This window comes from Mastigoproctus giganteus, chromosome 7, assembly GCF_048544385.1.
Source record: "Mastigoproctus giganteus isolate SK-2022 chromosome 7, ASM4854438v1, whole genome shotgun sequence".
Taxonomy (NCBI): domain Eukaryota; kingdom Metazoa; phylum Arthropoda; class Arachnida; order Uropygi; family Thelyphonidae; genus Mastigoproctus; species Mastigoproctus giganteus.
The window spans coordinates 187,346,073-187,365,915 of NC_143581.1; the positions used below are offsets into that span (position 1 = coordinate 187,346,073).

General features: G+C 38.0%; 1 protein-coding gene across 1 annotated transcript; it reads left to right on the forward strand.

Annotated features, from left to right (window-relative positions):
* Positions 1 to 1,745: 1,745 nt before the first annotated feature.
* LOC150083434 (uncharacterized) lies at positions 1,746 to 14,396 on the forward strand. The gene is made up of 6 exons (XM_090377280.1): positions 1,746 to 1,865; positions 3,450 to 3,505; positions 4,214 to 4,324; positions 5,339 to 5,374; positions 7,174 to 7,215; positions 14,189 to 14,396. Exons 1-6 carry the CDS (start codon positions 1,751 to 1,753, stop codon positions 14,258 to 14,260), a joined length of 432 nt encoding a protein of 143 aa, XP_090233406.1. The 5' UTR covers positions 1,746 to 1,750; the 3' UTR covers positions 14,261 to 14,396.
* Positions 14,397 to 19,843: the final 5,447 nt, after the last annotated feature.

The window sequence follows — 19,843 nt, forward strand, 5'->3', positions numbered from 1 at the left end:
AGCTCTATATCTTTTTGAAAACTGTGATTTCTTGGGGTATAGGAACAAATCTCTGAAACTTATTCCAGACATTTTTAGGAGTGCAGTAGTTCCAAATAATGCTCTTTCCACAGAGAAAGCAACAGGCGGAGAATTGACTTCCAAATATGGGTATTTCCCTAATGGAGTAAGGAGATAGATCTGTATCTCTGATTATGCTGAACATTAAAGGTACTCATGAGTAGGGTGAGATGAGAAATCTAAATCTGATGAGTTGCAAATTGATCTCCTGAAAGAGTGGATTTCCAATACAAAAAGATTTCTTGTACAACCTCATAACAGCATGACAGGTGTTAAAGTGGTTGTGATGGTTGCTTTGCTGTCAAGGGGAATACCGTTTCCTTGTTAAAATACTCCTCCGCTGGAAACTCAATTACAGGCACCCATAGATTGATTTGCATATTTTAGAAATAGCATCAACTCATTCGTTTGCTTTCATACCAAATTTCTCTGAATCGTGCAAATTATTTTTCAAACAACTGTTTTTGAATTGATGTAAAGAGAAATAACCTCGAATGACCTTTCGTAGATTTGTTTCCCGTTTGAGGATCAGCATATATTTTACTCTCCACCAATATAAAGAGCATTTAGAATATTTGATTAAAAATCGCTCTATTGATGTAGTCGGGATGTGCGTCCAGTGGTGTCTACAGCCAATGGCATTATACGCATCGCCAATCTGGTCTTCTACTTCGCCGTCTTCAGTAAACAGGTACATGGTTGTCGAGTACTGGATAATGCCTTGGATAGCTCAAGTGCAACCCATTCACCATGTCCAGGATTGTGTTGTATACCAACCTAAACATCATCCCCTGTACATTTCACATTGCTTCCATTCTTCTTTCTCAATTACACCATCGCACCATTAGACATACATCATTTGGTGTGATTGACATCCCAGTCTTCAAGGATATCCCTATTCCAGGTGCTAGCACGGGACACAGTAATGACAACCCCTAACTACCGTTACCTTTATTTCATTAATTTATAAATTTTAAACCCACGTTCAGAATACACGGATATTTCTTGATTTCTTAATAATCTTCATACTAAAACAATACTGCCTCAATCGACTTTTTGTTTTTATTTTATTTTGTTAGTTTTCGGTTGAGGAAATGTTATTTTAATATGTTTAATTCAGACGCTGGAGGTCCCGTTCTCTAAGATCTTCACTTTTATATCGTTTTAAACTAAAAAACGTTTCGAAAAACTTTTAATTTTAAATGATTAATTTTAATTATAAATCAGAGCCATTTTATGAAAAAATAAATAACATACGCACTTAATTTGCATGTGGGCCTTATTGCCCAAATTGAATTGCATGCGAATGAATTCTCTGAATTCTATGGAAATGTATTCTCAGGGTTTTATTCTTAGTATTAAAATTGTAGTTCGAATTTTGGTGTTTCTTCCTTTAAAAGAATCGCCAGAGGATTTCCTGTTGTAATTTTATCAGTCTATCATGCAGCCAATGAACTTATCTTATAGATGGCGCAAGGTATCATTTGCAGTGTTGACGGTTGGTTACATGGATGGAATTTCTTAGAATCGGACAGCTTAAAACAATAGCAAAAACAGCCAGCACCAGTTTATAAAAGGCAAAGATCATAACTTTAGCAGAGATTAGTTAAAGCTCTTGCACATCGTGTAGCGAACAAAAAATTACTTTTAAATATATTAAAAAAAAAGATATAGTGAAAAGTAGATGGAAATGCGTGCTTCCTCTTTGCTTTTATTTGTTATTTTAGGTTATATCCTATACATGCGAAATGATGTATGTGTGGGTCGAGATATGCGTCAAGAAAGACCATATATGAAGTTTTGCTGTAAGTTGCAACTCCTTCATTTTCTGACGCTTCCTATTTTAGACATCTTGACAAAATTATATACTGCTGTTGTTTTTTCTTACAACACGACGGTTTGATGTGTTTTATACGGGTTTTTATTTGCGTGTATTAATGCTATTTTCTAATATTATAGATTATAGGTAATGCTTTTCGAATATTATGTTTTATATACTGCTTTTTCGAATATTAGAATGCTTTCTAAAGGCCAAGACACCAGTAGGTGACGCCGGACGGTATGGTCACGTATGTGTATTGCCCTCAACAATCATGAATATTAATATAGCTATGCGTATGCTTATACGGTGATTTCAATGTTGTTATTCTCTTGAAGAGACTCTGAAGAGGAAGACACCAACTTTAAGGTGACCAAGGCTTCCAGGTATTTATTATTTGCAGTTCTCTTTCACATTGCAGAATCTCATAAGCAGACACCAACAAGTTCTATTATTGCAGAATATATTACCGCTGCCGTCTACCGATCAAGGTCAATTGCCCTAGTTATATGCGTCAAATACTAACCCCCGGAGATTCACTTTCCCCGCAAAAAGATTAACTGCATTCCTAAAGTCGGTGACAAGCTCGCTGAGCTAAATACTGTACTATCAATTTAGCTTGTTAAATCTTCAAACACGAGCATTTTTCTACCAAACATCTAAACATGACTGAGTTGAATGAAGTCTTTACTATTGCCGAATGTAAATTATGCAATTTAAATAATGATCTATGCATTATCTGCCTCGCGTATGATCTATGCATTATTTGTCTCGCGTATTTGATCAAAAACCTTGGCCTGAAGATGTTAATACTCAACTGACATTTGGAGAAGTGGAAATTAGAAACTTGTCAATCAGACTGCAACTAAATGAAAGAGAAATGATTCGTGGATTCCGTGAATACATTCTCGAAAAGACATATCCAGAAAAACTGTTGCATTTGATGGGGACTCTGAATACCATTCCCATTTCTTCAAGTGAATGTGAAAGCGGGTTTTCCCAGATGAAACTAATTGCCACCCCAACAATAGCTTCGTTTAAGACTAAGACAATTTCAGCACTTTTGTTCATGAAACTTGTCGGACCACCTCTGACACTTTTCGATCCTTCAAAGTACGTTGATCTGTGGTTACTCAGAGGACGACATTCGGCCATAGATACTAACAGCAAAGAAAGGAGTCGACAAGATTTGTCGACGAGAATTGGACAAAACTTTGGAATTTACTATGAGTATTTGCTTTAAATACAATAAATTAAATTTATGTTAAGAACTGAATATATAATTTTTTTATAAACGATTAACGAGATGTGAGTTCTGGAATCATTTTTCTTACAATAAAAGCACTGGTTTATATATTTTTAAAAATTTATCTGAGCGAATTTCGCTCTAAGAAAACAGACAATTAAAACTTAACCATTTTTCAAGATTCTGCCACAGACCCATTAATACTGTATAGGTCTTCTACTTGGCTAAATATAAAATTTTAGAATAAGTAGTTCTTCTTTTGATGACATATTATGTTGTATACTTATTATGATATAACAAGTTCCATTCATTCTTTCCTTTCAGTGTCTGGCGAAGCTCAAGCAGAACTTATTGGATGCTTCAGGCTGATGAGAGGAGTAGTAAGTAAAAATAATAACAGCCCACGAATCTATTTTATGCTAACACACCCAGTTTTTGGATTTCAACCAAATTTTCTTAATGGATTTTACTTTACGGGTTCTGCAGTGATTCACAATAATGAAAATATATTATGAAAACATTAAATCGGTTCTAATAATTCTACATTTATCAAAATAAATCAATACATCGCACAAATTATGATTGCTGTTAAATATCACGAAATCAGAAATTGTCCAACCTATCGTAAATTGCATAGCAGCTCGCATTCAACAAGTTCTTCAACAACTGTACCCTCGTATGGGGATGTTGTAACAGAATCATCTTTAAAACAGAGAAATCCATGTCGAATGGAGGAATATAGAGCTTCGAGATTGGTTGGCTTCTTGTGTTCATTAATAGTATATTCTATAATCGTTTTAAATTCTTTAGTAGATTATAATATTTGGTCGTCCAGTAAAACAGGATCCATCAAATTTAACAAATAGAGATTACAAGAATGTTATCGTGGACTGTGGTATCACATCACGTGGATTAAATATACGTTACCCTGTTCTTTTACTCAACTACTCGGCTAAGCTAATATGACACATAATGAAAGGTGTTAGGAAATTATTGTGACAATCAGAAGGTTGTCGATCCTTCGATTAAATTTCTGTTAACAGAAATTAAACAGAAGTTTAATTCTTACTTTATTTTGCTATTTACAGATTCGTGAGTACCTTGAGCAATGCATAGAGCAATACGTTCGAGACAGCCATGACAAAATGCTCAGTTATGTGAACGTCATGTGCAATTTAGACAATTCTCTGTATGAACAAGTAAGTATTTATATGCGCTTAAACAAAGAATAAGTGAAACCCAACATCTATTGTACTATATATACAGTATCATATATTTAATCTTTATTACCACAACGTGTTATGCACACTTTACAAAAATATCTGCAGTACTACCCAAATTTATTTCTTCCCATGAAAACTCTCTTATACGCGCAAAAAGGAACTGCCCATTTCAGACCAGAAGGTCAAATCTCATTGTCATTTGCAGTCCAAGACGCGGCCTTAGCTCACTTTCCTGAGGTTTAGTTTATTGCACTCTTCAGTCCAGTAAAATCAACTAGGCTACAGTGTGATGGTTGTGAGGAGATGGAGAATTATTTCGTCTTGCATAATTTTCTGAGTACATGACGGTTTTGCAAAGACTTTCGCATCCAGATGGCCATGACAAGTAACTATTAAAGTCCACCGAATCTATTGGACTCTGATAAATGCCATCTCTCAATGGTAAAGATTATAGGTAAGATTCTGTTGAAACCTTTGCAAAAAAGACATTCCAAGATGGGTTCTCATCCACCTGTATGGCATATCCCTTTCAACAGAACAAGAGTTTGCCGAGAGATTATTTTTCTCTCTTCAAAAAAAAATGTTTTATTTCATTAAATTCATAAGTGAATTTATAATTTAATGTAATTAATATATAGAAATGGTAATGTGCTAGAGGTCAAGGACAGAGTGGCAGGTCCGAGTTGGCAATTAAAATTATCATCATTAGCCAAGCGTGGTTCGCAGATATCTGTAGTGGTGTCAACCATTCGTCAGTATTTCCCTTTGCTCTCGGTAATTCCCTGTCGAAATACAAACTGTTTAAAGAAATTAAGTAAAAATACCTTTTTTTTTTTCCCAGTGTGCAAGACCAATTAATTTTTAAAACATAATCATTAACGAACCTTGCAAAAAAATTAATATTTCCAGCTGTAATCAAAATATATTTATTGTAGCATTAAAATAAATATGTATAAGAGAAACTGAACCGAATTTACAATTTCATTTCAGATTCAAACGTGTACCTTCGATAACTATGTGAAAAATGTAAGTAATACATTTCTGTTTACGAGTACGAATTTACATACATTGCTTTGAATATTTTCAATATTGATTTTTCGGAACTTTTAAATTACTGTTAAATAGTAAAGTAAAGTAACAGTACGGGCATTGTCTCATAAATTTCAATGAAGCTTGAAGAACAACATTGACAAATGCAAGGTACTGCATATGGGTAGCAGCAATCCCAGAATAACATACTAACTGTGCAGTACTACACTTAGGGTGGGTGAAAATGAAAAAAGACCTTCGGGGGAGTATGATATGAAGTTCTCTGAGCAATGCAGACAAGCTGCGAGGACAGCTCATGGAGTTTTGTCAATGATACACCAAAATTTTGCCAGCTTTGGAGGTGATTATCCCTTTGCACAAGACAATGGTCAAGCCACATCACTATTGAACTGTATGTTGAAGTCTGCATACAGGTATAGGGGCTTCATTTTAGGAAGGATGTAGATCTGGTGGAATGGGTGCGGAGAAGGGCAAAGAGATTGGTGGAAATTAAAGCGTCGGGAGACTAGGCATCCGAGCTTAATCTGATCGAGTTTTTAAGGCTTTGAATGGTTTGAGGAAGCTCAATGCTGATGGCATACTTCCTACTTCCCATTGCTCAGGCAACACACACACAAGGGGGCATAAATTCAAATTGAGGAAGGATGGTTGCAGAATAGATGTGCCAAAGTTGGCCTTCAGGCAGTGGGTGGTCGATTGTTGTTAACAAACTTTCATCTGTTGTGGTGGAAGTCCGTAGTTTGAATAAATTTATAGAATTACAAAATAGGCTATTCAAGGGTAAGGTGATGTGGGAAGTTTTTTTTTTTTTTCTTTCTTTCCTGGCTGATTTTCTATAAGCTTGCTTTCTTGCATTATTTTCCACCGATATTACTACTAATAATACTAAGTAAGCTCTTTTATTTCTCAATAGTCCAAAGTTGCTTACCATCTTTTTTTCTTGGATTAAACCTGTATTCATTCTCTAATATTACAATTGAAAATTATGCTCATAACTATGTACCTGTATAAAAAGTATGGTATTTTAAAATAAGAATTACTACGAGTTCTGCTTTAAGAGTTTTATTGGAACTCAGTAGATATATTTAGAACTTTGAAAATGGAAGAAGCAAATCTTAAATAGATTTAAATATTTACAAAGAAAAACGAAATATTTGTAAAATAATCTTTAACAGATAAATCAACTTTAATAAAGACATTTATACTTTAATCATCTGAAAATTGAAAATTTACATTTTGTCCGATACAATAGTATTGCATTTGCGGATCTAAGGGCCGGGCACAGATATATTTAAGTGTAGTTCTGTGTACCGCCGTTTCATATAAAGAGGTATAATATAGTGGACCAGCTAACTTTTCCTTATTGTGGATGATTTCTGGTTTTCAAGTGGAAGGGTCTTTTTAGAGTTTTCCCGCAAGTTCCTTTTCTCCTGAATTTTGTCAGGCGTATATCATAATGCCCGTAAAAATGTGTATTTAAGGAATCTTTTCGCGAATTCCAGTTTCGTCCGGCTAACAGCCGAACTGCGTTAAAATTTGTATTGAAAAGTACAACATTTGAACATTTGAATTTAAATTGGTAGGTGTTAATGTCGTCATACGCCTTGTATTTTGAAATTTTCAGTTTTAGTTGTACTTTTTTAATTATTCTGTATGTTTATAAGCTGGATTTATTTCCCAGAAACCTTTCAGATTTGCAGCTCTTCTTGTAATATAATAATATTGCTCAGGAATATTTAAGAGTTTTTAAATCATTCTTTTCATTAATATTGCAGGACTTTAATCCAATTCCGGGAGTTCCTCAGCCAGAATTAGTAGTAAGTAATCGCCCTAGTTCTATTAATAACAGTTAAAATGCCCATAACAAATTGAGATATTATTCTATAGTTCTCAAACCTGTTTATTAATATTATTTGTTTTTTCCTTTAAAAAGAGAATTAATACCGATTAACTCAACCACGGAGTGAAAAAAGCCCACTAAATTTCGAATCCCGTCGCGTCATCGACGGGATTCGAACCCGGGCCTTTTCCACCCGGTGTGGGGAGAACGGTGTACTACGGCGCAGACACTCAATTAAGGACAGCAAATGTCACTGAATATTACTAATTTGCTATATAGTACATCCGGACTCAGCCCAGATGTACTGTAAAGCAAAGAGCACTTTCGAAATGAGACTGGATTATGGCCACGCGCCCTAAATCCGATAACATCAGCAGGGTAAAATTCATACAACTGAACGCACAACGGTCCAAAACAGTAGCGGCGCAGCTCACAAAGAAGGCAAACGAGGCAAATCTCGACATATTTCTCATCCAGGAGCCATATGCATATTCCAAGGAGGTTAGGGGGAACTCCCCTGGCCTATAACACAATGCAGGATACCAGAGAAACACCATATTGATTCGGAATTCAAATATAACAGCAACAAAACTAACCAACTATTGCACATCTTGGGCTGTGTGCCCATATTATCATGCCCATGGGTGAAGTTTGTGCAGCATCGCTATACTGTCACCCAGGCGAAGATATACTACCAGCAACCAGATATCTGAGGAGCCTCAAGATAGACTTCCCAAACAGTAAGATTGTCGTGGGAGTGGATGTGAATTATAGGTCCCAACAACTTGATGATTACTTAGCGAATAGTCTGTACACAGTCCTCAACAGACCAAACAACCTGGCAACATTCTCTAGTTCAATGGGGGAGGCCACAATCGATGTCTTTCTGACTACCAAAGCTGGACCACGTCGGACCACAGGGCCATCACGTTTGAGCTCCAATGCTCCCTTCGCCGACACCAAGAAGTGACAGGCACAGCCGAGATATAACATAGAGAAGGCGGATTGCCACTTTTCCAAGCCACACTGACCACAGCAGCCCAATCTCTGAACATCATTGGACTCAACCCGGATCAGCACCAAATGAGGGTCGCTAGTCTCATTACTGAAGCCGCCAACACCTCTATTAAAAAGAAAACTCCAACCCCAGGGCTATACTCTGGTGGTCTCCAGAGCTACAGAGGCTCAGACAGGTGGTGCACAGGAGAAGGAAACGCTTCCAGCGGGCAAAGCGCTCGCGGCCGGCAGTGGAAGTCGAGGCACTAAGGCAGAACTTCCGGGACGCAAGGAACCTGTACACTGCAACCATACGCTAGCATAAGATGCGCAGTTGGGAACACCTTGTTTCTATCACTGGGAATGATAACCCCTGGGGTGTGGTATACAGAGTAATCAAAAAAAAAAAAAAAAACTCCCTAGGGTAAGGCCATACCAGCAACAAAGACACAGAAGGGTACTTACACCCGGGCCTGGGAGGAAACAATTACTAACATTATGGATACAATGTTTAAAGACCATCTTTCCCCCACTGCCCCAGAGCAGATAACCCTTGTGCGGACAATGAAACCTACTACACGACTGCAACAGAAGACCCTTTCACCAAACTTGAACTGGAAACAGCTGCCATGAGGATTAGAAACAAGAAGTCTCCTGGCTCTGATCTTTTCGAGCCAGACCTTCTTAACCTATCAACCACTGCCTCAAAGAAGGCCTGTTTCCACAGGCCTGGAAATCTGCAAACTTGTGCCTCATCCCCAAAATTCCCAACAAACAATTGGACTTTCCAGGGTCATACAGATCCATAGCACTTATCAGTATTGAGAAAGCTCTTTCAGCAACTATTAAGAAACAATAGGAATCCATTACACTGCATCCGGCATCCAGTTACCCCGACAATATGAATTTAGGAAGGGGTGCGCAACCTGGATGTTCTGGAAAATATTACTGATGCTGCAACTACCTCAGATCATAAATACTTTCTGGTCATAGCAATACACTTTGCCAGGGTGTTTGACCTTTTATGGTGGCTAAGCGTCCTGGCCCGACTCCGGAAGGACAACTTACCGTCAAATCTGTATCAAGTCGTAAAATCCTACCTTGTCGACGATTAGGTTCGTGACAGCGGAGCACCGTATTTTTCAGTAAAAAGAGAAGTATTCAGAGGATGCCCACAGGGCTCAGTCCTGGGTCCACTCCTATGTAACTGGGTCCCGATGCTGCCTGGGGGGTCTAGGGCGCAACTGGAGAACACCACCACCACCAGAACAATAGAAACTCTAGAGGGCTGGGCTAACAGCAATAACTTGAAGATCTCATTCTCGAAGACAAGATCTATATTATTAAGAGGAATCCTAGATACCAGACGACCCCCTCAAATCAAGAAAGAAGGTAATACAGTTAAGCTTACCACCGAATTAAAGCACCTTGGAGTCGTTTTAGACAAGAATCTGAGCTTTACACCACACATAGTGCACTTACGAAAGAAAATTAGAGGATACTCCGCGCTTTTTGCACGGATCACATGCGAGGAATGGGGTCTGAGGAGAAAACAATCAGCCTCAATTATAAAGCTATTTTACTGCCAGCGATTATGTATGCTGCAGTGAACCGGAAAAGCGATTACCAGAAGAGTCTACCCAGCGACACATACTCATAACCATCTCAAGAGCAAGTAACACACTAAGTATCCACGCACTCCATTAAGCTTTGGCTGCTTCTTCAATTGACGAAAGGCAGAACGGCAAGATGCTTCGACTGCACCATAGATCTGACAAATTATCCCAAAGTAGAAAGGAACCGTCTCTCCGCTTACCTCCAATAAACTTGGCAGGTCCGTTGGGAGACCACCAGCAAAGGTCCGACAACTAGAAGATTTCACCCAGCATACGGCTGATATATCCGGATTATCCACCATGGCTCTCACCACAACTCTACACCACCTACCTGCTGACGGGACACAGGGCCATTACAGAAAAACTACAAGGATTTGGACTGAGTGATACGTGGTTTTGTCTCTGTGGTGAACATGAAACGGGGGAGCACCTAATGGACAGTTGCCCACTATATGAGGACCTCACTGCAGGTTCATCACTAGAACACATCTTAAACTCCGTAATCAAGAAGACCTCGCCATAACTGAAGTCGACACATACAAGGCGTTCGCGCAGTTGGCCCAGGACCTCTTCACAAGAAGAAGGACGCTCCCATAGCCTCAGCCACTGCAGCAAACAACCATGCCGTGCAGACCAGCAGAAAGTCTACACAACCACAGAAACCTATTCAGATGATGAACTGGACATGACTAGGTGAAATAACCGTGGAATCAAACATCACAACTGAGTCTGCCTGAAGTTACAATCTCTATGACAACCTGATGTGACAACCCCATCACAGCTGTATCCACCTGACACGACAATCTCACTCAACACATGAACATGACATGGATAAAATAACTGGACCTGACCAACTAAAAAAAAAAAAAAAAAAAAAGAAGAGGAGCAGAAAAAAAAATCACACTGTGACAACCCGATTATACAACCTCATCATCCAACACAGGCATTTGACAACCTGACCAAGACAACAAGGCTCCCATGTAAGGACTCAGAGAAATGACTAGCACATTGCTGCCACCTAGTCATATGACGATTTGGGTTGGACATCTAGACCAGCCTGCTTTCACTCCTATTCCTTGGCAGGGGGGAGACGGCTCGCTGTCTTCTCCCCCTCCTATAATCCCCCTCTGACTACTGGGGCCATCTACCCTATCGGCCCCTTACTTCTCTTTCTTCCCCCCAGCCTTCAGTCTTCCTACCCTTCTCTTGACTATACACCGTGAAATCCGCACACATCCAAATTTAAATTAACACCAAAATTATTTCCCACCCCATTAGGCCTCTATAACTTGTCATCTTAGCGTACAAGCCCACGGTCATTTCAGCGAACAAACCCCACATACTGTCTCTTAACAGCGATCTTGCAAAAATACCGCCGCGATTATCATTTTTTTTTTTTTTTTAGGACCCAGCCACTGAAATCCCAGGAAATTAGGCGGCGGGACTTGCCAGAGTACAATAAATTACAGGGTACACCTGGCTAGCCTCGTCGTTGGCATAGTAGGGACAACATCGGGTCCCACCAGGGGCCCGATGGCTAATAGGCCAGAAGAACAATGGGCACAACATACTATACAACATAGGATTCATACACTTTTAAATCTCTGGCCTTGACAGAGTACCGTCCCTCTATACAGCGAACTCTCGCGAAGACGGGAGAAATTCCAGGTGCTGTTTGACCCTCAACACACTTTGTACCTAAACATCATTGCTGACCAGGTACACCCTTTCATCGCAACGATTTTCCCCTCTGGCAGTGCCGTCTTTCAGCAGGATAGTGCGCCATGCCACACCGCCCGGATTGCTCAAGGCTGGTTCGCGGAATATGAGGAAGACTTCCAGGTAGCCCTGGCCTCCAAATTCCCCAGACATCAATCCCATCGAGCATTTGTGGTTTGTGTTGGAACAGAAACTCCGATCTGCGGCGTCTGAACCACTGACCTTATAGGAATTAAAGGATCTGCTGGTTGCGTGTTGGTACCAGATACCACAAGACACATTTAGAAATCTTGTAGCGTCCAAGCCACGCCAGGTAGGAGCTGTTTTGGCTGCACATGGAGGACCAACATTATATTAGGTAGGTGGTCATAATGTTTTGTCTCATGAGTGTATAACCATATATCGTCATCTGCTAACCATGTTAAAACTAGAGAATATAAATATTAAGCTTTGGAAATAACAGAATACTGGACCTCAAGAAGATAATTCCAGTGTGTTCCAATAAAATTGGAACACTTTGGAACTGAAGTAAATTGGAAAGGTAATACAGGTGGAGAGTAATTATAAATTAATCATTAATCCATGTCATGATTTAAGATAAAGCGAATAAAGCGAAGATGCTATGATGGCCTCAAGTTGGAGCTGATATCGAAAATTCCAGGCTTAAATAACTGAAAGTTAATCAGCGGGTAATTGGATGAATCGCGAGAGAATTTATGGTCTTCCAAGACTTTTCGAGATCGTTATTTAAATTACGTAGGACATTAAAGAAATTTCTAGTTGATTCTGAGAAAATATCTTGTTGACGCAGAATGACAGTAGAAATTCAAGACGAGAGATATTATGTACCAGTTTGGAGTAAACATGGATGTGTGGTATACTGCAGATTATATGGTGGGCTGCTTCACATCCTGGAATATTTTGAAAGTTGGATTTTGGCAAGAAATCTCGTGCATTGAGGATCGTTGTTTATGAATTGAGGTTCCAGGCGTGTTTACGTGCCTTGTTGTGACAAATTCTGGGACTCATTTGTTATTGCGAAATTAGGGATCTCGCACGGTACTTAAGACTGTGCAGCGAATCTTAGTTCTGTTCTTTGTGTTCACTGTTCTGTAATCGTACATCTCCATGGCTCAAGATAATGAATTGGAACTTCAACTGGTTCAACTTTTCCTGGCTGAAATTTACTAAGACCTCATCTGGAAGAGAATTAATACCCTATGTACAAAAGAGAGGATGCTCATAGGCGACAGACGCCCTTACTATGCGGTAGTAGACATCGTGTGGCCTTGCATATACAGTTTAAAATTGGCGCCTCTGTAGCCAGGTGGGCAGGAGCAGCACTGCGTAGCACACGCTTCTTGATTAGACCGGGGTTCGAGCCCGTGACCACCAAATATGGAGGATGCGGAAAGGTCAGGGATTGACCACCGCATATCCCCGGAACAATATGGCCTTAGCTGCTAATGCTCCTAAAAAAAAACAAATAACAGTTTAAAATGATGAACTTCATCTTTGCAAGTTCATGATGCTGCCCCATATATCTGTTATTGATCTTCTGCTCCTGATCTTCCTTGAAATAATTAGTACTGCGTTATATTGCTTTCTTGGACTTTACTACCTGCTGATTTTGCTTCTGAGTTGTAAGCAGTTCACGATGCTTCACAATGGATCGTGCGTTCAACGGATAGTCTTGCAGTTAATAGTGCTGCCTAGATTCTTGAGCAACCGATGTCATTGTATTCCCGGTACGAATATATATAGCTGCTGTTCACGACGAAGGTTGTGTTGTTATTGGGTGTTAGGAGCACTAAGGGTTTTAGCGACTAACGCCATATTACTCCGTATATACTGTATGTAAATTGCATACGTTCTGTGGTCAATTTTCTGTTTACTGGACGAAAAACTCGGGTTCCCAGGAGAAAGAAAAACATGCCACCCCCGCCTGAGACGTATTAACTTTGTGAAAAAGGGCCATAAACATTCCTCTCTTCATCGACGGTACTGGAACCCAGGTCTTTTTCACCCGGTATGGGGAGGACAGCGATTCTACCAACTGTGCCATCCACGAGGGCGAAAGTTGTATTCATAACTCTATAATATGCCACACTACAAGAGCAATGTGTTGTGTGACAGTGAGTAAACCAAATGGTAGCTAATTGAGCTTCAATAGTGGCTGCATCCAAGAAGCATCTTGAAAATGTCTTTCGACATTATTTGGACTCTATAATTTGGTTAATGTATTGCTGATTAGAAACCATCTGTTTTATTGACTTTCATTTGAATGATTTGGTATATATGGGGGTAGGGTTGTCAAAGTTTGACGGGAACCGCCTGATACTATTTAAAGAAAAAAAAATAGATCAGCTTTATCTTCAGATGAAGATGAAATAAAACAATTTTAGTAAAAATAAGTCTCTGAGGTTGGAGTACTCGTTGAATTTATTATTTACTTATTAATATATAGAAATGATGAGTTATTCATGATTTATGAAATCCATGAATTATTTCTCAATTTTTTCTCTCTCCTTTTCACGAATCCAAACAAATCCGATTCGATTTGTTTGGTTAATTCAATTAATTTATGTATTTTTATCTGTTATTTCTTTTCTTTTTCAGAATTGTATTCGTACTAGTTTCTTCCGCCATTTCTCACCATATAAATTCAGACCGGAAAGGAACATTAATTAATATTTTGTGAAGAAATATTGCAACCTTGAGAATGCATCGTTCTCCTGAACAGGATGCAGATTTTTGTGGTACAAAAACTTTCAATTAATAGTTAGGAAGCATGTAGAAACAGTGAAAATAAAATATATTTCGATAATTTTGGTGTTTTTTTTCCATTTTTGGTTTTCATTGTCTGATTTACAAGTATAGTGAATGTAGTTTTTTCCACTGTAGTGAACGACGACTCTTCCTTATTTTGCTCCGCAATGCATGAATTTGCAGCAGTCAAATTCACCGAGTTCTACTCCAAGATGAAGAACTTTTCGGCTTGTAGCTACGAGAAAATCAGGATGGAGATGAACCCAGCTTGCAATATGTAATTCAGACAGTTTACACCGTCTAGTCCTATCTTTATTTGCCAGTACCGGCGCCACAAGAAGATGCATGGACTCTGTAAGTCCTCCTCTAAACGTTTCACGTGTGATTTGCATTAATAGAGGCATATGATGCAAGAAAGAAAGCTTATGCAGCGTCAGCCAAAAAAAAAAAAAAAAAAAAAACTTCCCAGTTCACCCTCCATTCGTTCCAAATGCCTGTCCAGCTCAGACTTAAATTTATTTAGTCTATTAGCTTCCACAACAAAAGATGGAAGTCTGTTCCACCAATCAACTACTCGCTGGCTAAAGGCAAATTTTCGCATATCTATTCTACAAATATCTGTCCTCAATTTGAAACTTTGCCACCTCAGGTTCTTGGTCTTAGCAAGAGAAAGAATCCCATCAGCATTCAGCTTGCTCAATCCATTCAAGGCCTTATACACCTCAATCAGATCACCTCTCAAGTGCCTACTCTCCATTTTCAGAACTTAAGGCTCTCTTGATAAGAGCACCCCTCTGTTCCCCTCACCAATCTTGTTGCCCTTCTCTGTACACGCTCAAGCAAATCTACGTCCTTCCTAAAATGAGGCCTCCGGACCTGTACGCAGTACTCAAGGCGTGGCCTGACCATTGCCTTGTATAACAGGATAATCCCCTCCCTGTCCCTGCTAGCAAAATTCCTATACATCATTGACAAGACTCCATGACTGGCCTTGGCAGCCCGTCTGCGCTGCTCAGCGAACTTCATATTTGACTGCACAATTACCCCCAGGTATTTTTCGCTTTCCACTTCCCTGAGTGTAGTACCACGCAGTTAGTACGTTTATATTCGTTTATTGCTACCCATATGCAGTACTTTGCATTTGTCAATGTTAAACTTTAGTTACCACTTCACAGCCAATTTTCCCAACTTACCTAGTTCCAGTTCGAGTAGCATACTGTCTTTACTGTCGTTAACAACCCTGCCAACCGTTGTATCATCTGCAAACTTCGACACGAAGCCTGATATACCTTCATCAATATCATCGATAAATATACAAAACAACAGTGGATCCAAAACCAAACCCTGGTGGACTCCACTAATAACATTTGTCCACGAAGAGCAGTGTCCATTGATCACCACTCTCCGTCGTCTCCCACTCAACCATCCCTTTATCCATTGTAGCAACTTACCCTTAATGCCATACCTCTCCAATTTGTACAGCAGTCTTCCATGTGCCACGGTATAAAAAGCTTTCCTGAAATCCAAGTATATGATATCAAAATTATTTTAGGCATTCAGCTCCTTTGTGACCACATCATAGTATCCAATAAAATTGGTTAGACAAGACCTCCCTTTAACAAACCCATTCTGTAATTGGTATCTATCCTTCTGCTACTTTTCTTGGCGCAGTATAACTTTAGTCATTTTTGCGCCAATAAAATCCAAATCTTAATCCAATCCTTCTGCTACTATTGCTCTGGAAAGACTAGGGTGCCTTATGAGATTTTTAAAGAAGCTTGCAAGATTTCGCTCAATAAACAGTTGGCTCCAAGGAGTAATTTTTAAATTTGACAAGACTCCATAATGATTATTTCATGAAAAAACTTTTGACACTACAGGCGAGTAAGGCTCCTGGAGTTGATGGCATATACTCTTTAATCTTTAAGGGAGGTGGCAAGTGCGTGCATTAAACCATTAAGGCTAATCATGAGAGCATCACTGGACTCAGGAGATGTTCCGTTGGATTGGAAAAGTGTTAACTAATACAATTAAGTATTAGTTAACTTTAGTAAATTCGAACTTAATTTCAATTTAAAACGTGTGCATATAATATTTACTTGATCTGGAATTAGTTTCGGCGAGTTATCTGAGTTAAAAAACATGAATTACTCACTCGCCTGATATAGAACTCCTTATTAAACTTAACAAAATTTCCAACATGCAATGGAAGTCTCTAATCATCCAAGTAGTTTTCGATATCATCCATTTCTGGAACACTCCTAATAAATACTCATTCGAATTCCTAAATATGGCATTATGTCATTTTCTGATCACAACAAAAAAAATTACAGTTGTGGTTCTCAAACTATGGTACTCTTTAATGCTGTATCTTCTTCCCTTTTGGATTGCTCTTGATGCAGTTACAATCCTTTACATTACTTTGGAAACCTCTGCAATTCTCAAGCGAAGGCAGAATGGCTTTTCTTCCCGGAAATCGACCACAGAACACAATCAATTTACAGATAATATGGCCTTAACCGCTGATGTTCCTAAAACCCTATTGCAAATACTCCATGAAGAAGAATCCAAGTTGGATGACTAATGAAGTTGCCATATTATTTGAGCATAAAAAGACAGCATGGAAAAGTTATAAAGCAATATAAAGTAGTGAAGCCTATAACAGCTACAAATTGATCTGCAATAGTGCCACTGAAAAGGCTGGAAAAGGCAGATTAAAAGAAATCGTTGGTAAAGAGAGCAAAGAGTGGGGATAAAGAATCCTTCATATATATAAAATCAAGGAAGAGAAGGACAAACCGGATCCCACACTTATGTAATGGACCAGGGATAGTATAAGATATCTCACCTGATGTTGCAGCTGAACTGAACAGAATAAAAAAGCATCGATATTTACAGAAGAAAACCCTTCATGTCCAGGAGGAATTATGAGAGTGAAGTTGAAAAAAATGCAATTAATGATATTGAAATTTCACATGATTATTTCATGAAAAAACTTTCGACACTACAGGCGAGTAAGGCTCCTGGAGTTGATGGCATATACTCTTTAACAGAGGCGGCAAGTGCGTGCATTAAACCATTAAGGCTAATCATGAGAGCATCACTGGACTCAGGAGATATTCCGTTGGATTGGAAAAGTGCAAATGTAACACCAATACATAAGGTCGGTTCTAAGAGTGAAGTGGGAAATTACCGACCGGTCAGTCTAATCTCTTTTGATTAAAATAATACATAAATGGAAAAAATAAATATTATAAACTATAAGACAAATTGTTAAATTCTTTTTTAATATTGGTTTTACTAAAAAAGATTGCTTTCATTAAGAAATGCAGTAAATCTATTGAAATATTCAAATTTAAGATGTTCTAAATTCCGTGATATTAATTATGGTCCCTAAACTGCCTAGGTGGACAGTTAAAGTTAATATAGGATAGGAGCATTGGAGCATCAATTTTACCTTGACCTACAGAATATGGTAAATTATAATCACACAAATGTCTCCTATCTTGCAGGGTGGGGAGATTAAAAATCTTACACCAATCCTTATAATTATAAGAATTAAAATCCTGGTTTGATTTATTAAATAAATACCTAATAAGAGATTTTTGCAATCGTTCTAACATTTTTATAGTTTTTTTTTTTCCATAGGGGGTGGACACCTGTGTTACGTAGTCCCAAAATGGGTTGAACAAATGATATATAGGTCACTTTTGGAATGTAAGGGCCAATAAAATCAAAGCAGGCTCTTGTTATTAGTCCAAGCATTCTAGTTACTTTAGAAGTTATTTTTAAAATGTGAGGAGTGTAAGAACCATTGCTAGTTCTTAATGCCCCTAAATCCAAAATTTCGTGTACTCTTTTAATGAGTAAGGATTCCAAGGTATAATTATTACAAACAACTATTTGTTTTGAGGATCAGATATAGTTATAACATGGCATTTTCTATATTCACGGATAGGCCTTACATTTTAATCCAATTAAAAATCAACTGAATACCCTTTGGTAATTCATCACAATCCATAGATTGGGTAATCTCTCTGTACAATTTCATATCATCAGCATAAGTTAGGATACTGAACTTGGCTTCCTGTAAACATTAGTATATATCATTTAAGAATATACTAAAGAGTAAAGGACCCAAGGAGGAACCCCGTGGAACAACCCTCTGTATATTAATATAATCCGATAAATCATTAACATAGATAATACTTTTCCTATTTTTTAAAATAATTTTGAAACCAGATTAAAGCCAATCCCATTATCCCAATATCAGCAAGCTTAATACTCAAGATATTATGAGGAATTGAATCGAAAGCTTTTTGAAGATCTAAATAGATTATATCAGTCTGTTTGTTGTTATCAAGCGCCATCCCAATCTCATGCTCCATTGTCAATAAATAAAGTTTGATTTGTAACTGTCGACCTTGCAAGCAGCAGGATTACGTTTATTACCTTTCTTATTTAAGGGACTAATAGCAGTGATGTTCAGTTTATTAGGTAGATGGCCTGTCTTGAAAATAATGGTAATGAAATGTAACAATTGTTTATATAATACAATATAGAAATTCTTCCAAAATATCATTGGAATACTTTCCAATTTGCTATTATAGTTCATTGGAAATTTGCTAATTGTTGTCACTAATATATCTGGGCTAATTTCAAAATTACTTATATAATCATTTCCCAAGATATTCTGCAGAGTAAGTTTATTATTACACTTATTACTTTTTAATGTATACATCTTTACAAAACATTCCATAAATTCTTTCATATTTGGTAATGATGAATTTTTCCAATATTTGATTGCCTTTTATATTTGGTCCAATGAATCCAAATAATTTTGATTTGTAATTAATCACATCATCAAACTTGTCAGATAACATAGACAGTTTCTTGTGCAGCTCAATATCTTTTACAAATTGAGTTGATCTGTAATCCTGCAATTCAAGCAAAATAGTTTCTGATAAAGAGGACAATCTGGAACCGAGATCGTATTCTGTAGGTTGTGTAATGATGGTCAATTCATCAAAGACGCATTTTTAGAAATAACAGATTCTCTTTTTGAAAACTTTATGAACAAAAATGAAATTAAGAGTGCTCTTCAAGATTTGCAATTATCTTGAAATACTGTGATGCAACGCATAGAAAAAATGAGTAAAAGTGTGAGCGAACAATTGAGTGCTGATATTGCTAATTGTGTGTCCTTTTCTTTACAACTGGATGAATTTACAGACTTCAGTGATACAGCTCAACTGCTCGTTTTTGTTGGTATGTTTTTCGATGATTCTGTCACTAGAGAAGAACTGCTGGGTATGGTTTCGTTAAAAGAAAGAACTAGAGGTCTTGATATCGTTAACTCATTCAAACATTTCATTGAAAAGATTAAATTAAATTAAATTACCACTATTTAAGCTCGTATCAATAACAACAGATTGAGCTAAAGCAATGACGGAGCATCTTAACGGATTCATCGCATTGTGCCAAAAGGATGATGAATTCCCAGAT

What these genes read in the sequence shown, in the direction of transcription:
- LOC150083434 (XM_090377280.1), top strand. Translation starts at nt 1,751, where the DNA reads ATGCGTGCTTCCTCTTTGCTTTTATTTGTTATTTTAGGTTATATCCTA. An exon ending in TCAGGCTGATGAGAGGAGTA is followed by an intron (nt 3,506 to 4,213) that starts GTAAGTAAAAAT and finishes TGCTATTTACAG; the next exon opens with ATTCGTGAGTACCTTGAGCA. An exon ending in TTCCTCAGCCAGAATTAGTA is followed by an intron (nt 7,216 to 14,188) that starts GTAAGTAATCGC and finishes TTTCTTTTTCAG; the next exon opens with AATTGTATTCGTACTAGTTT.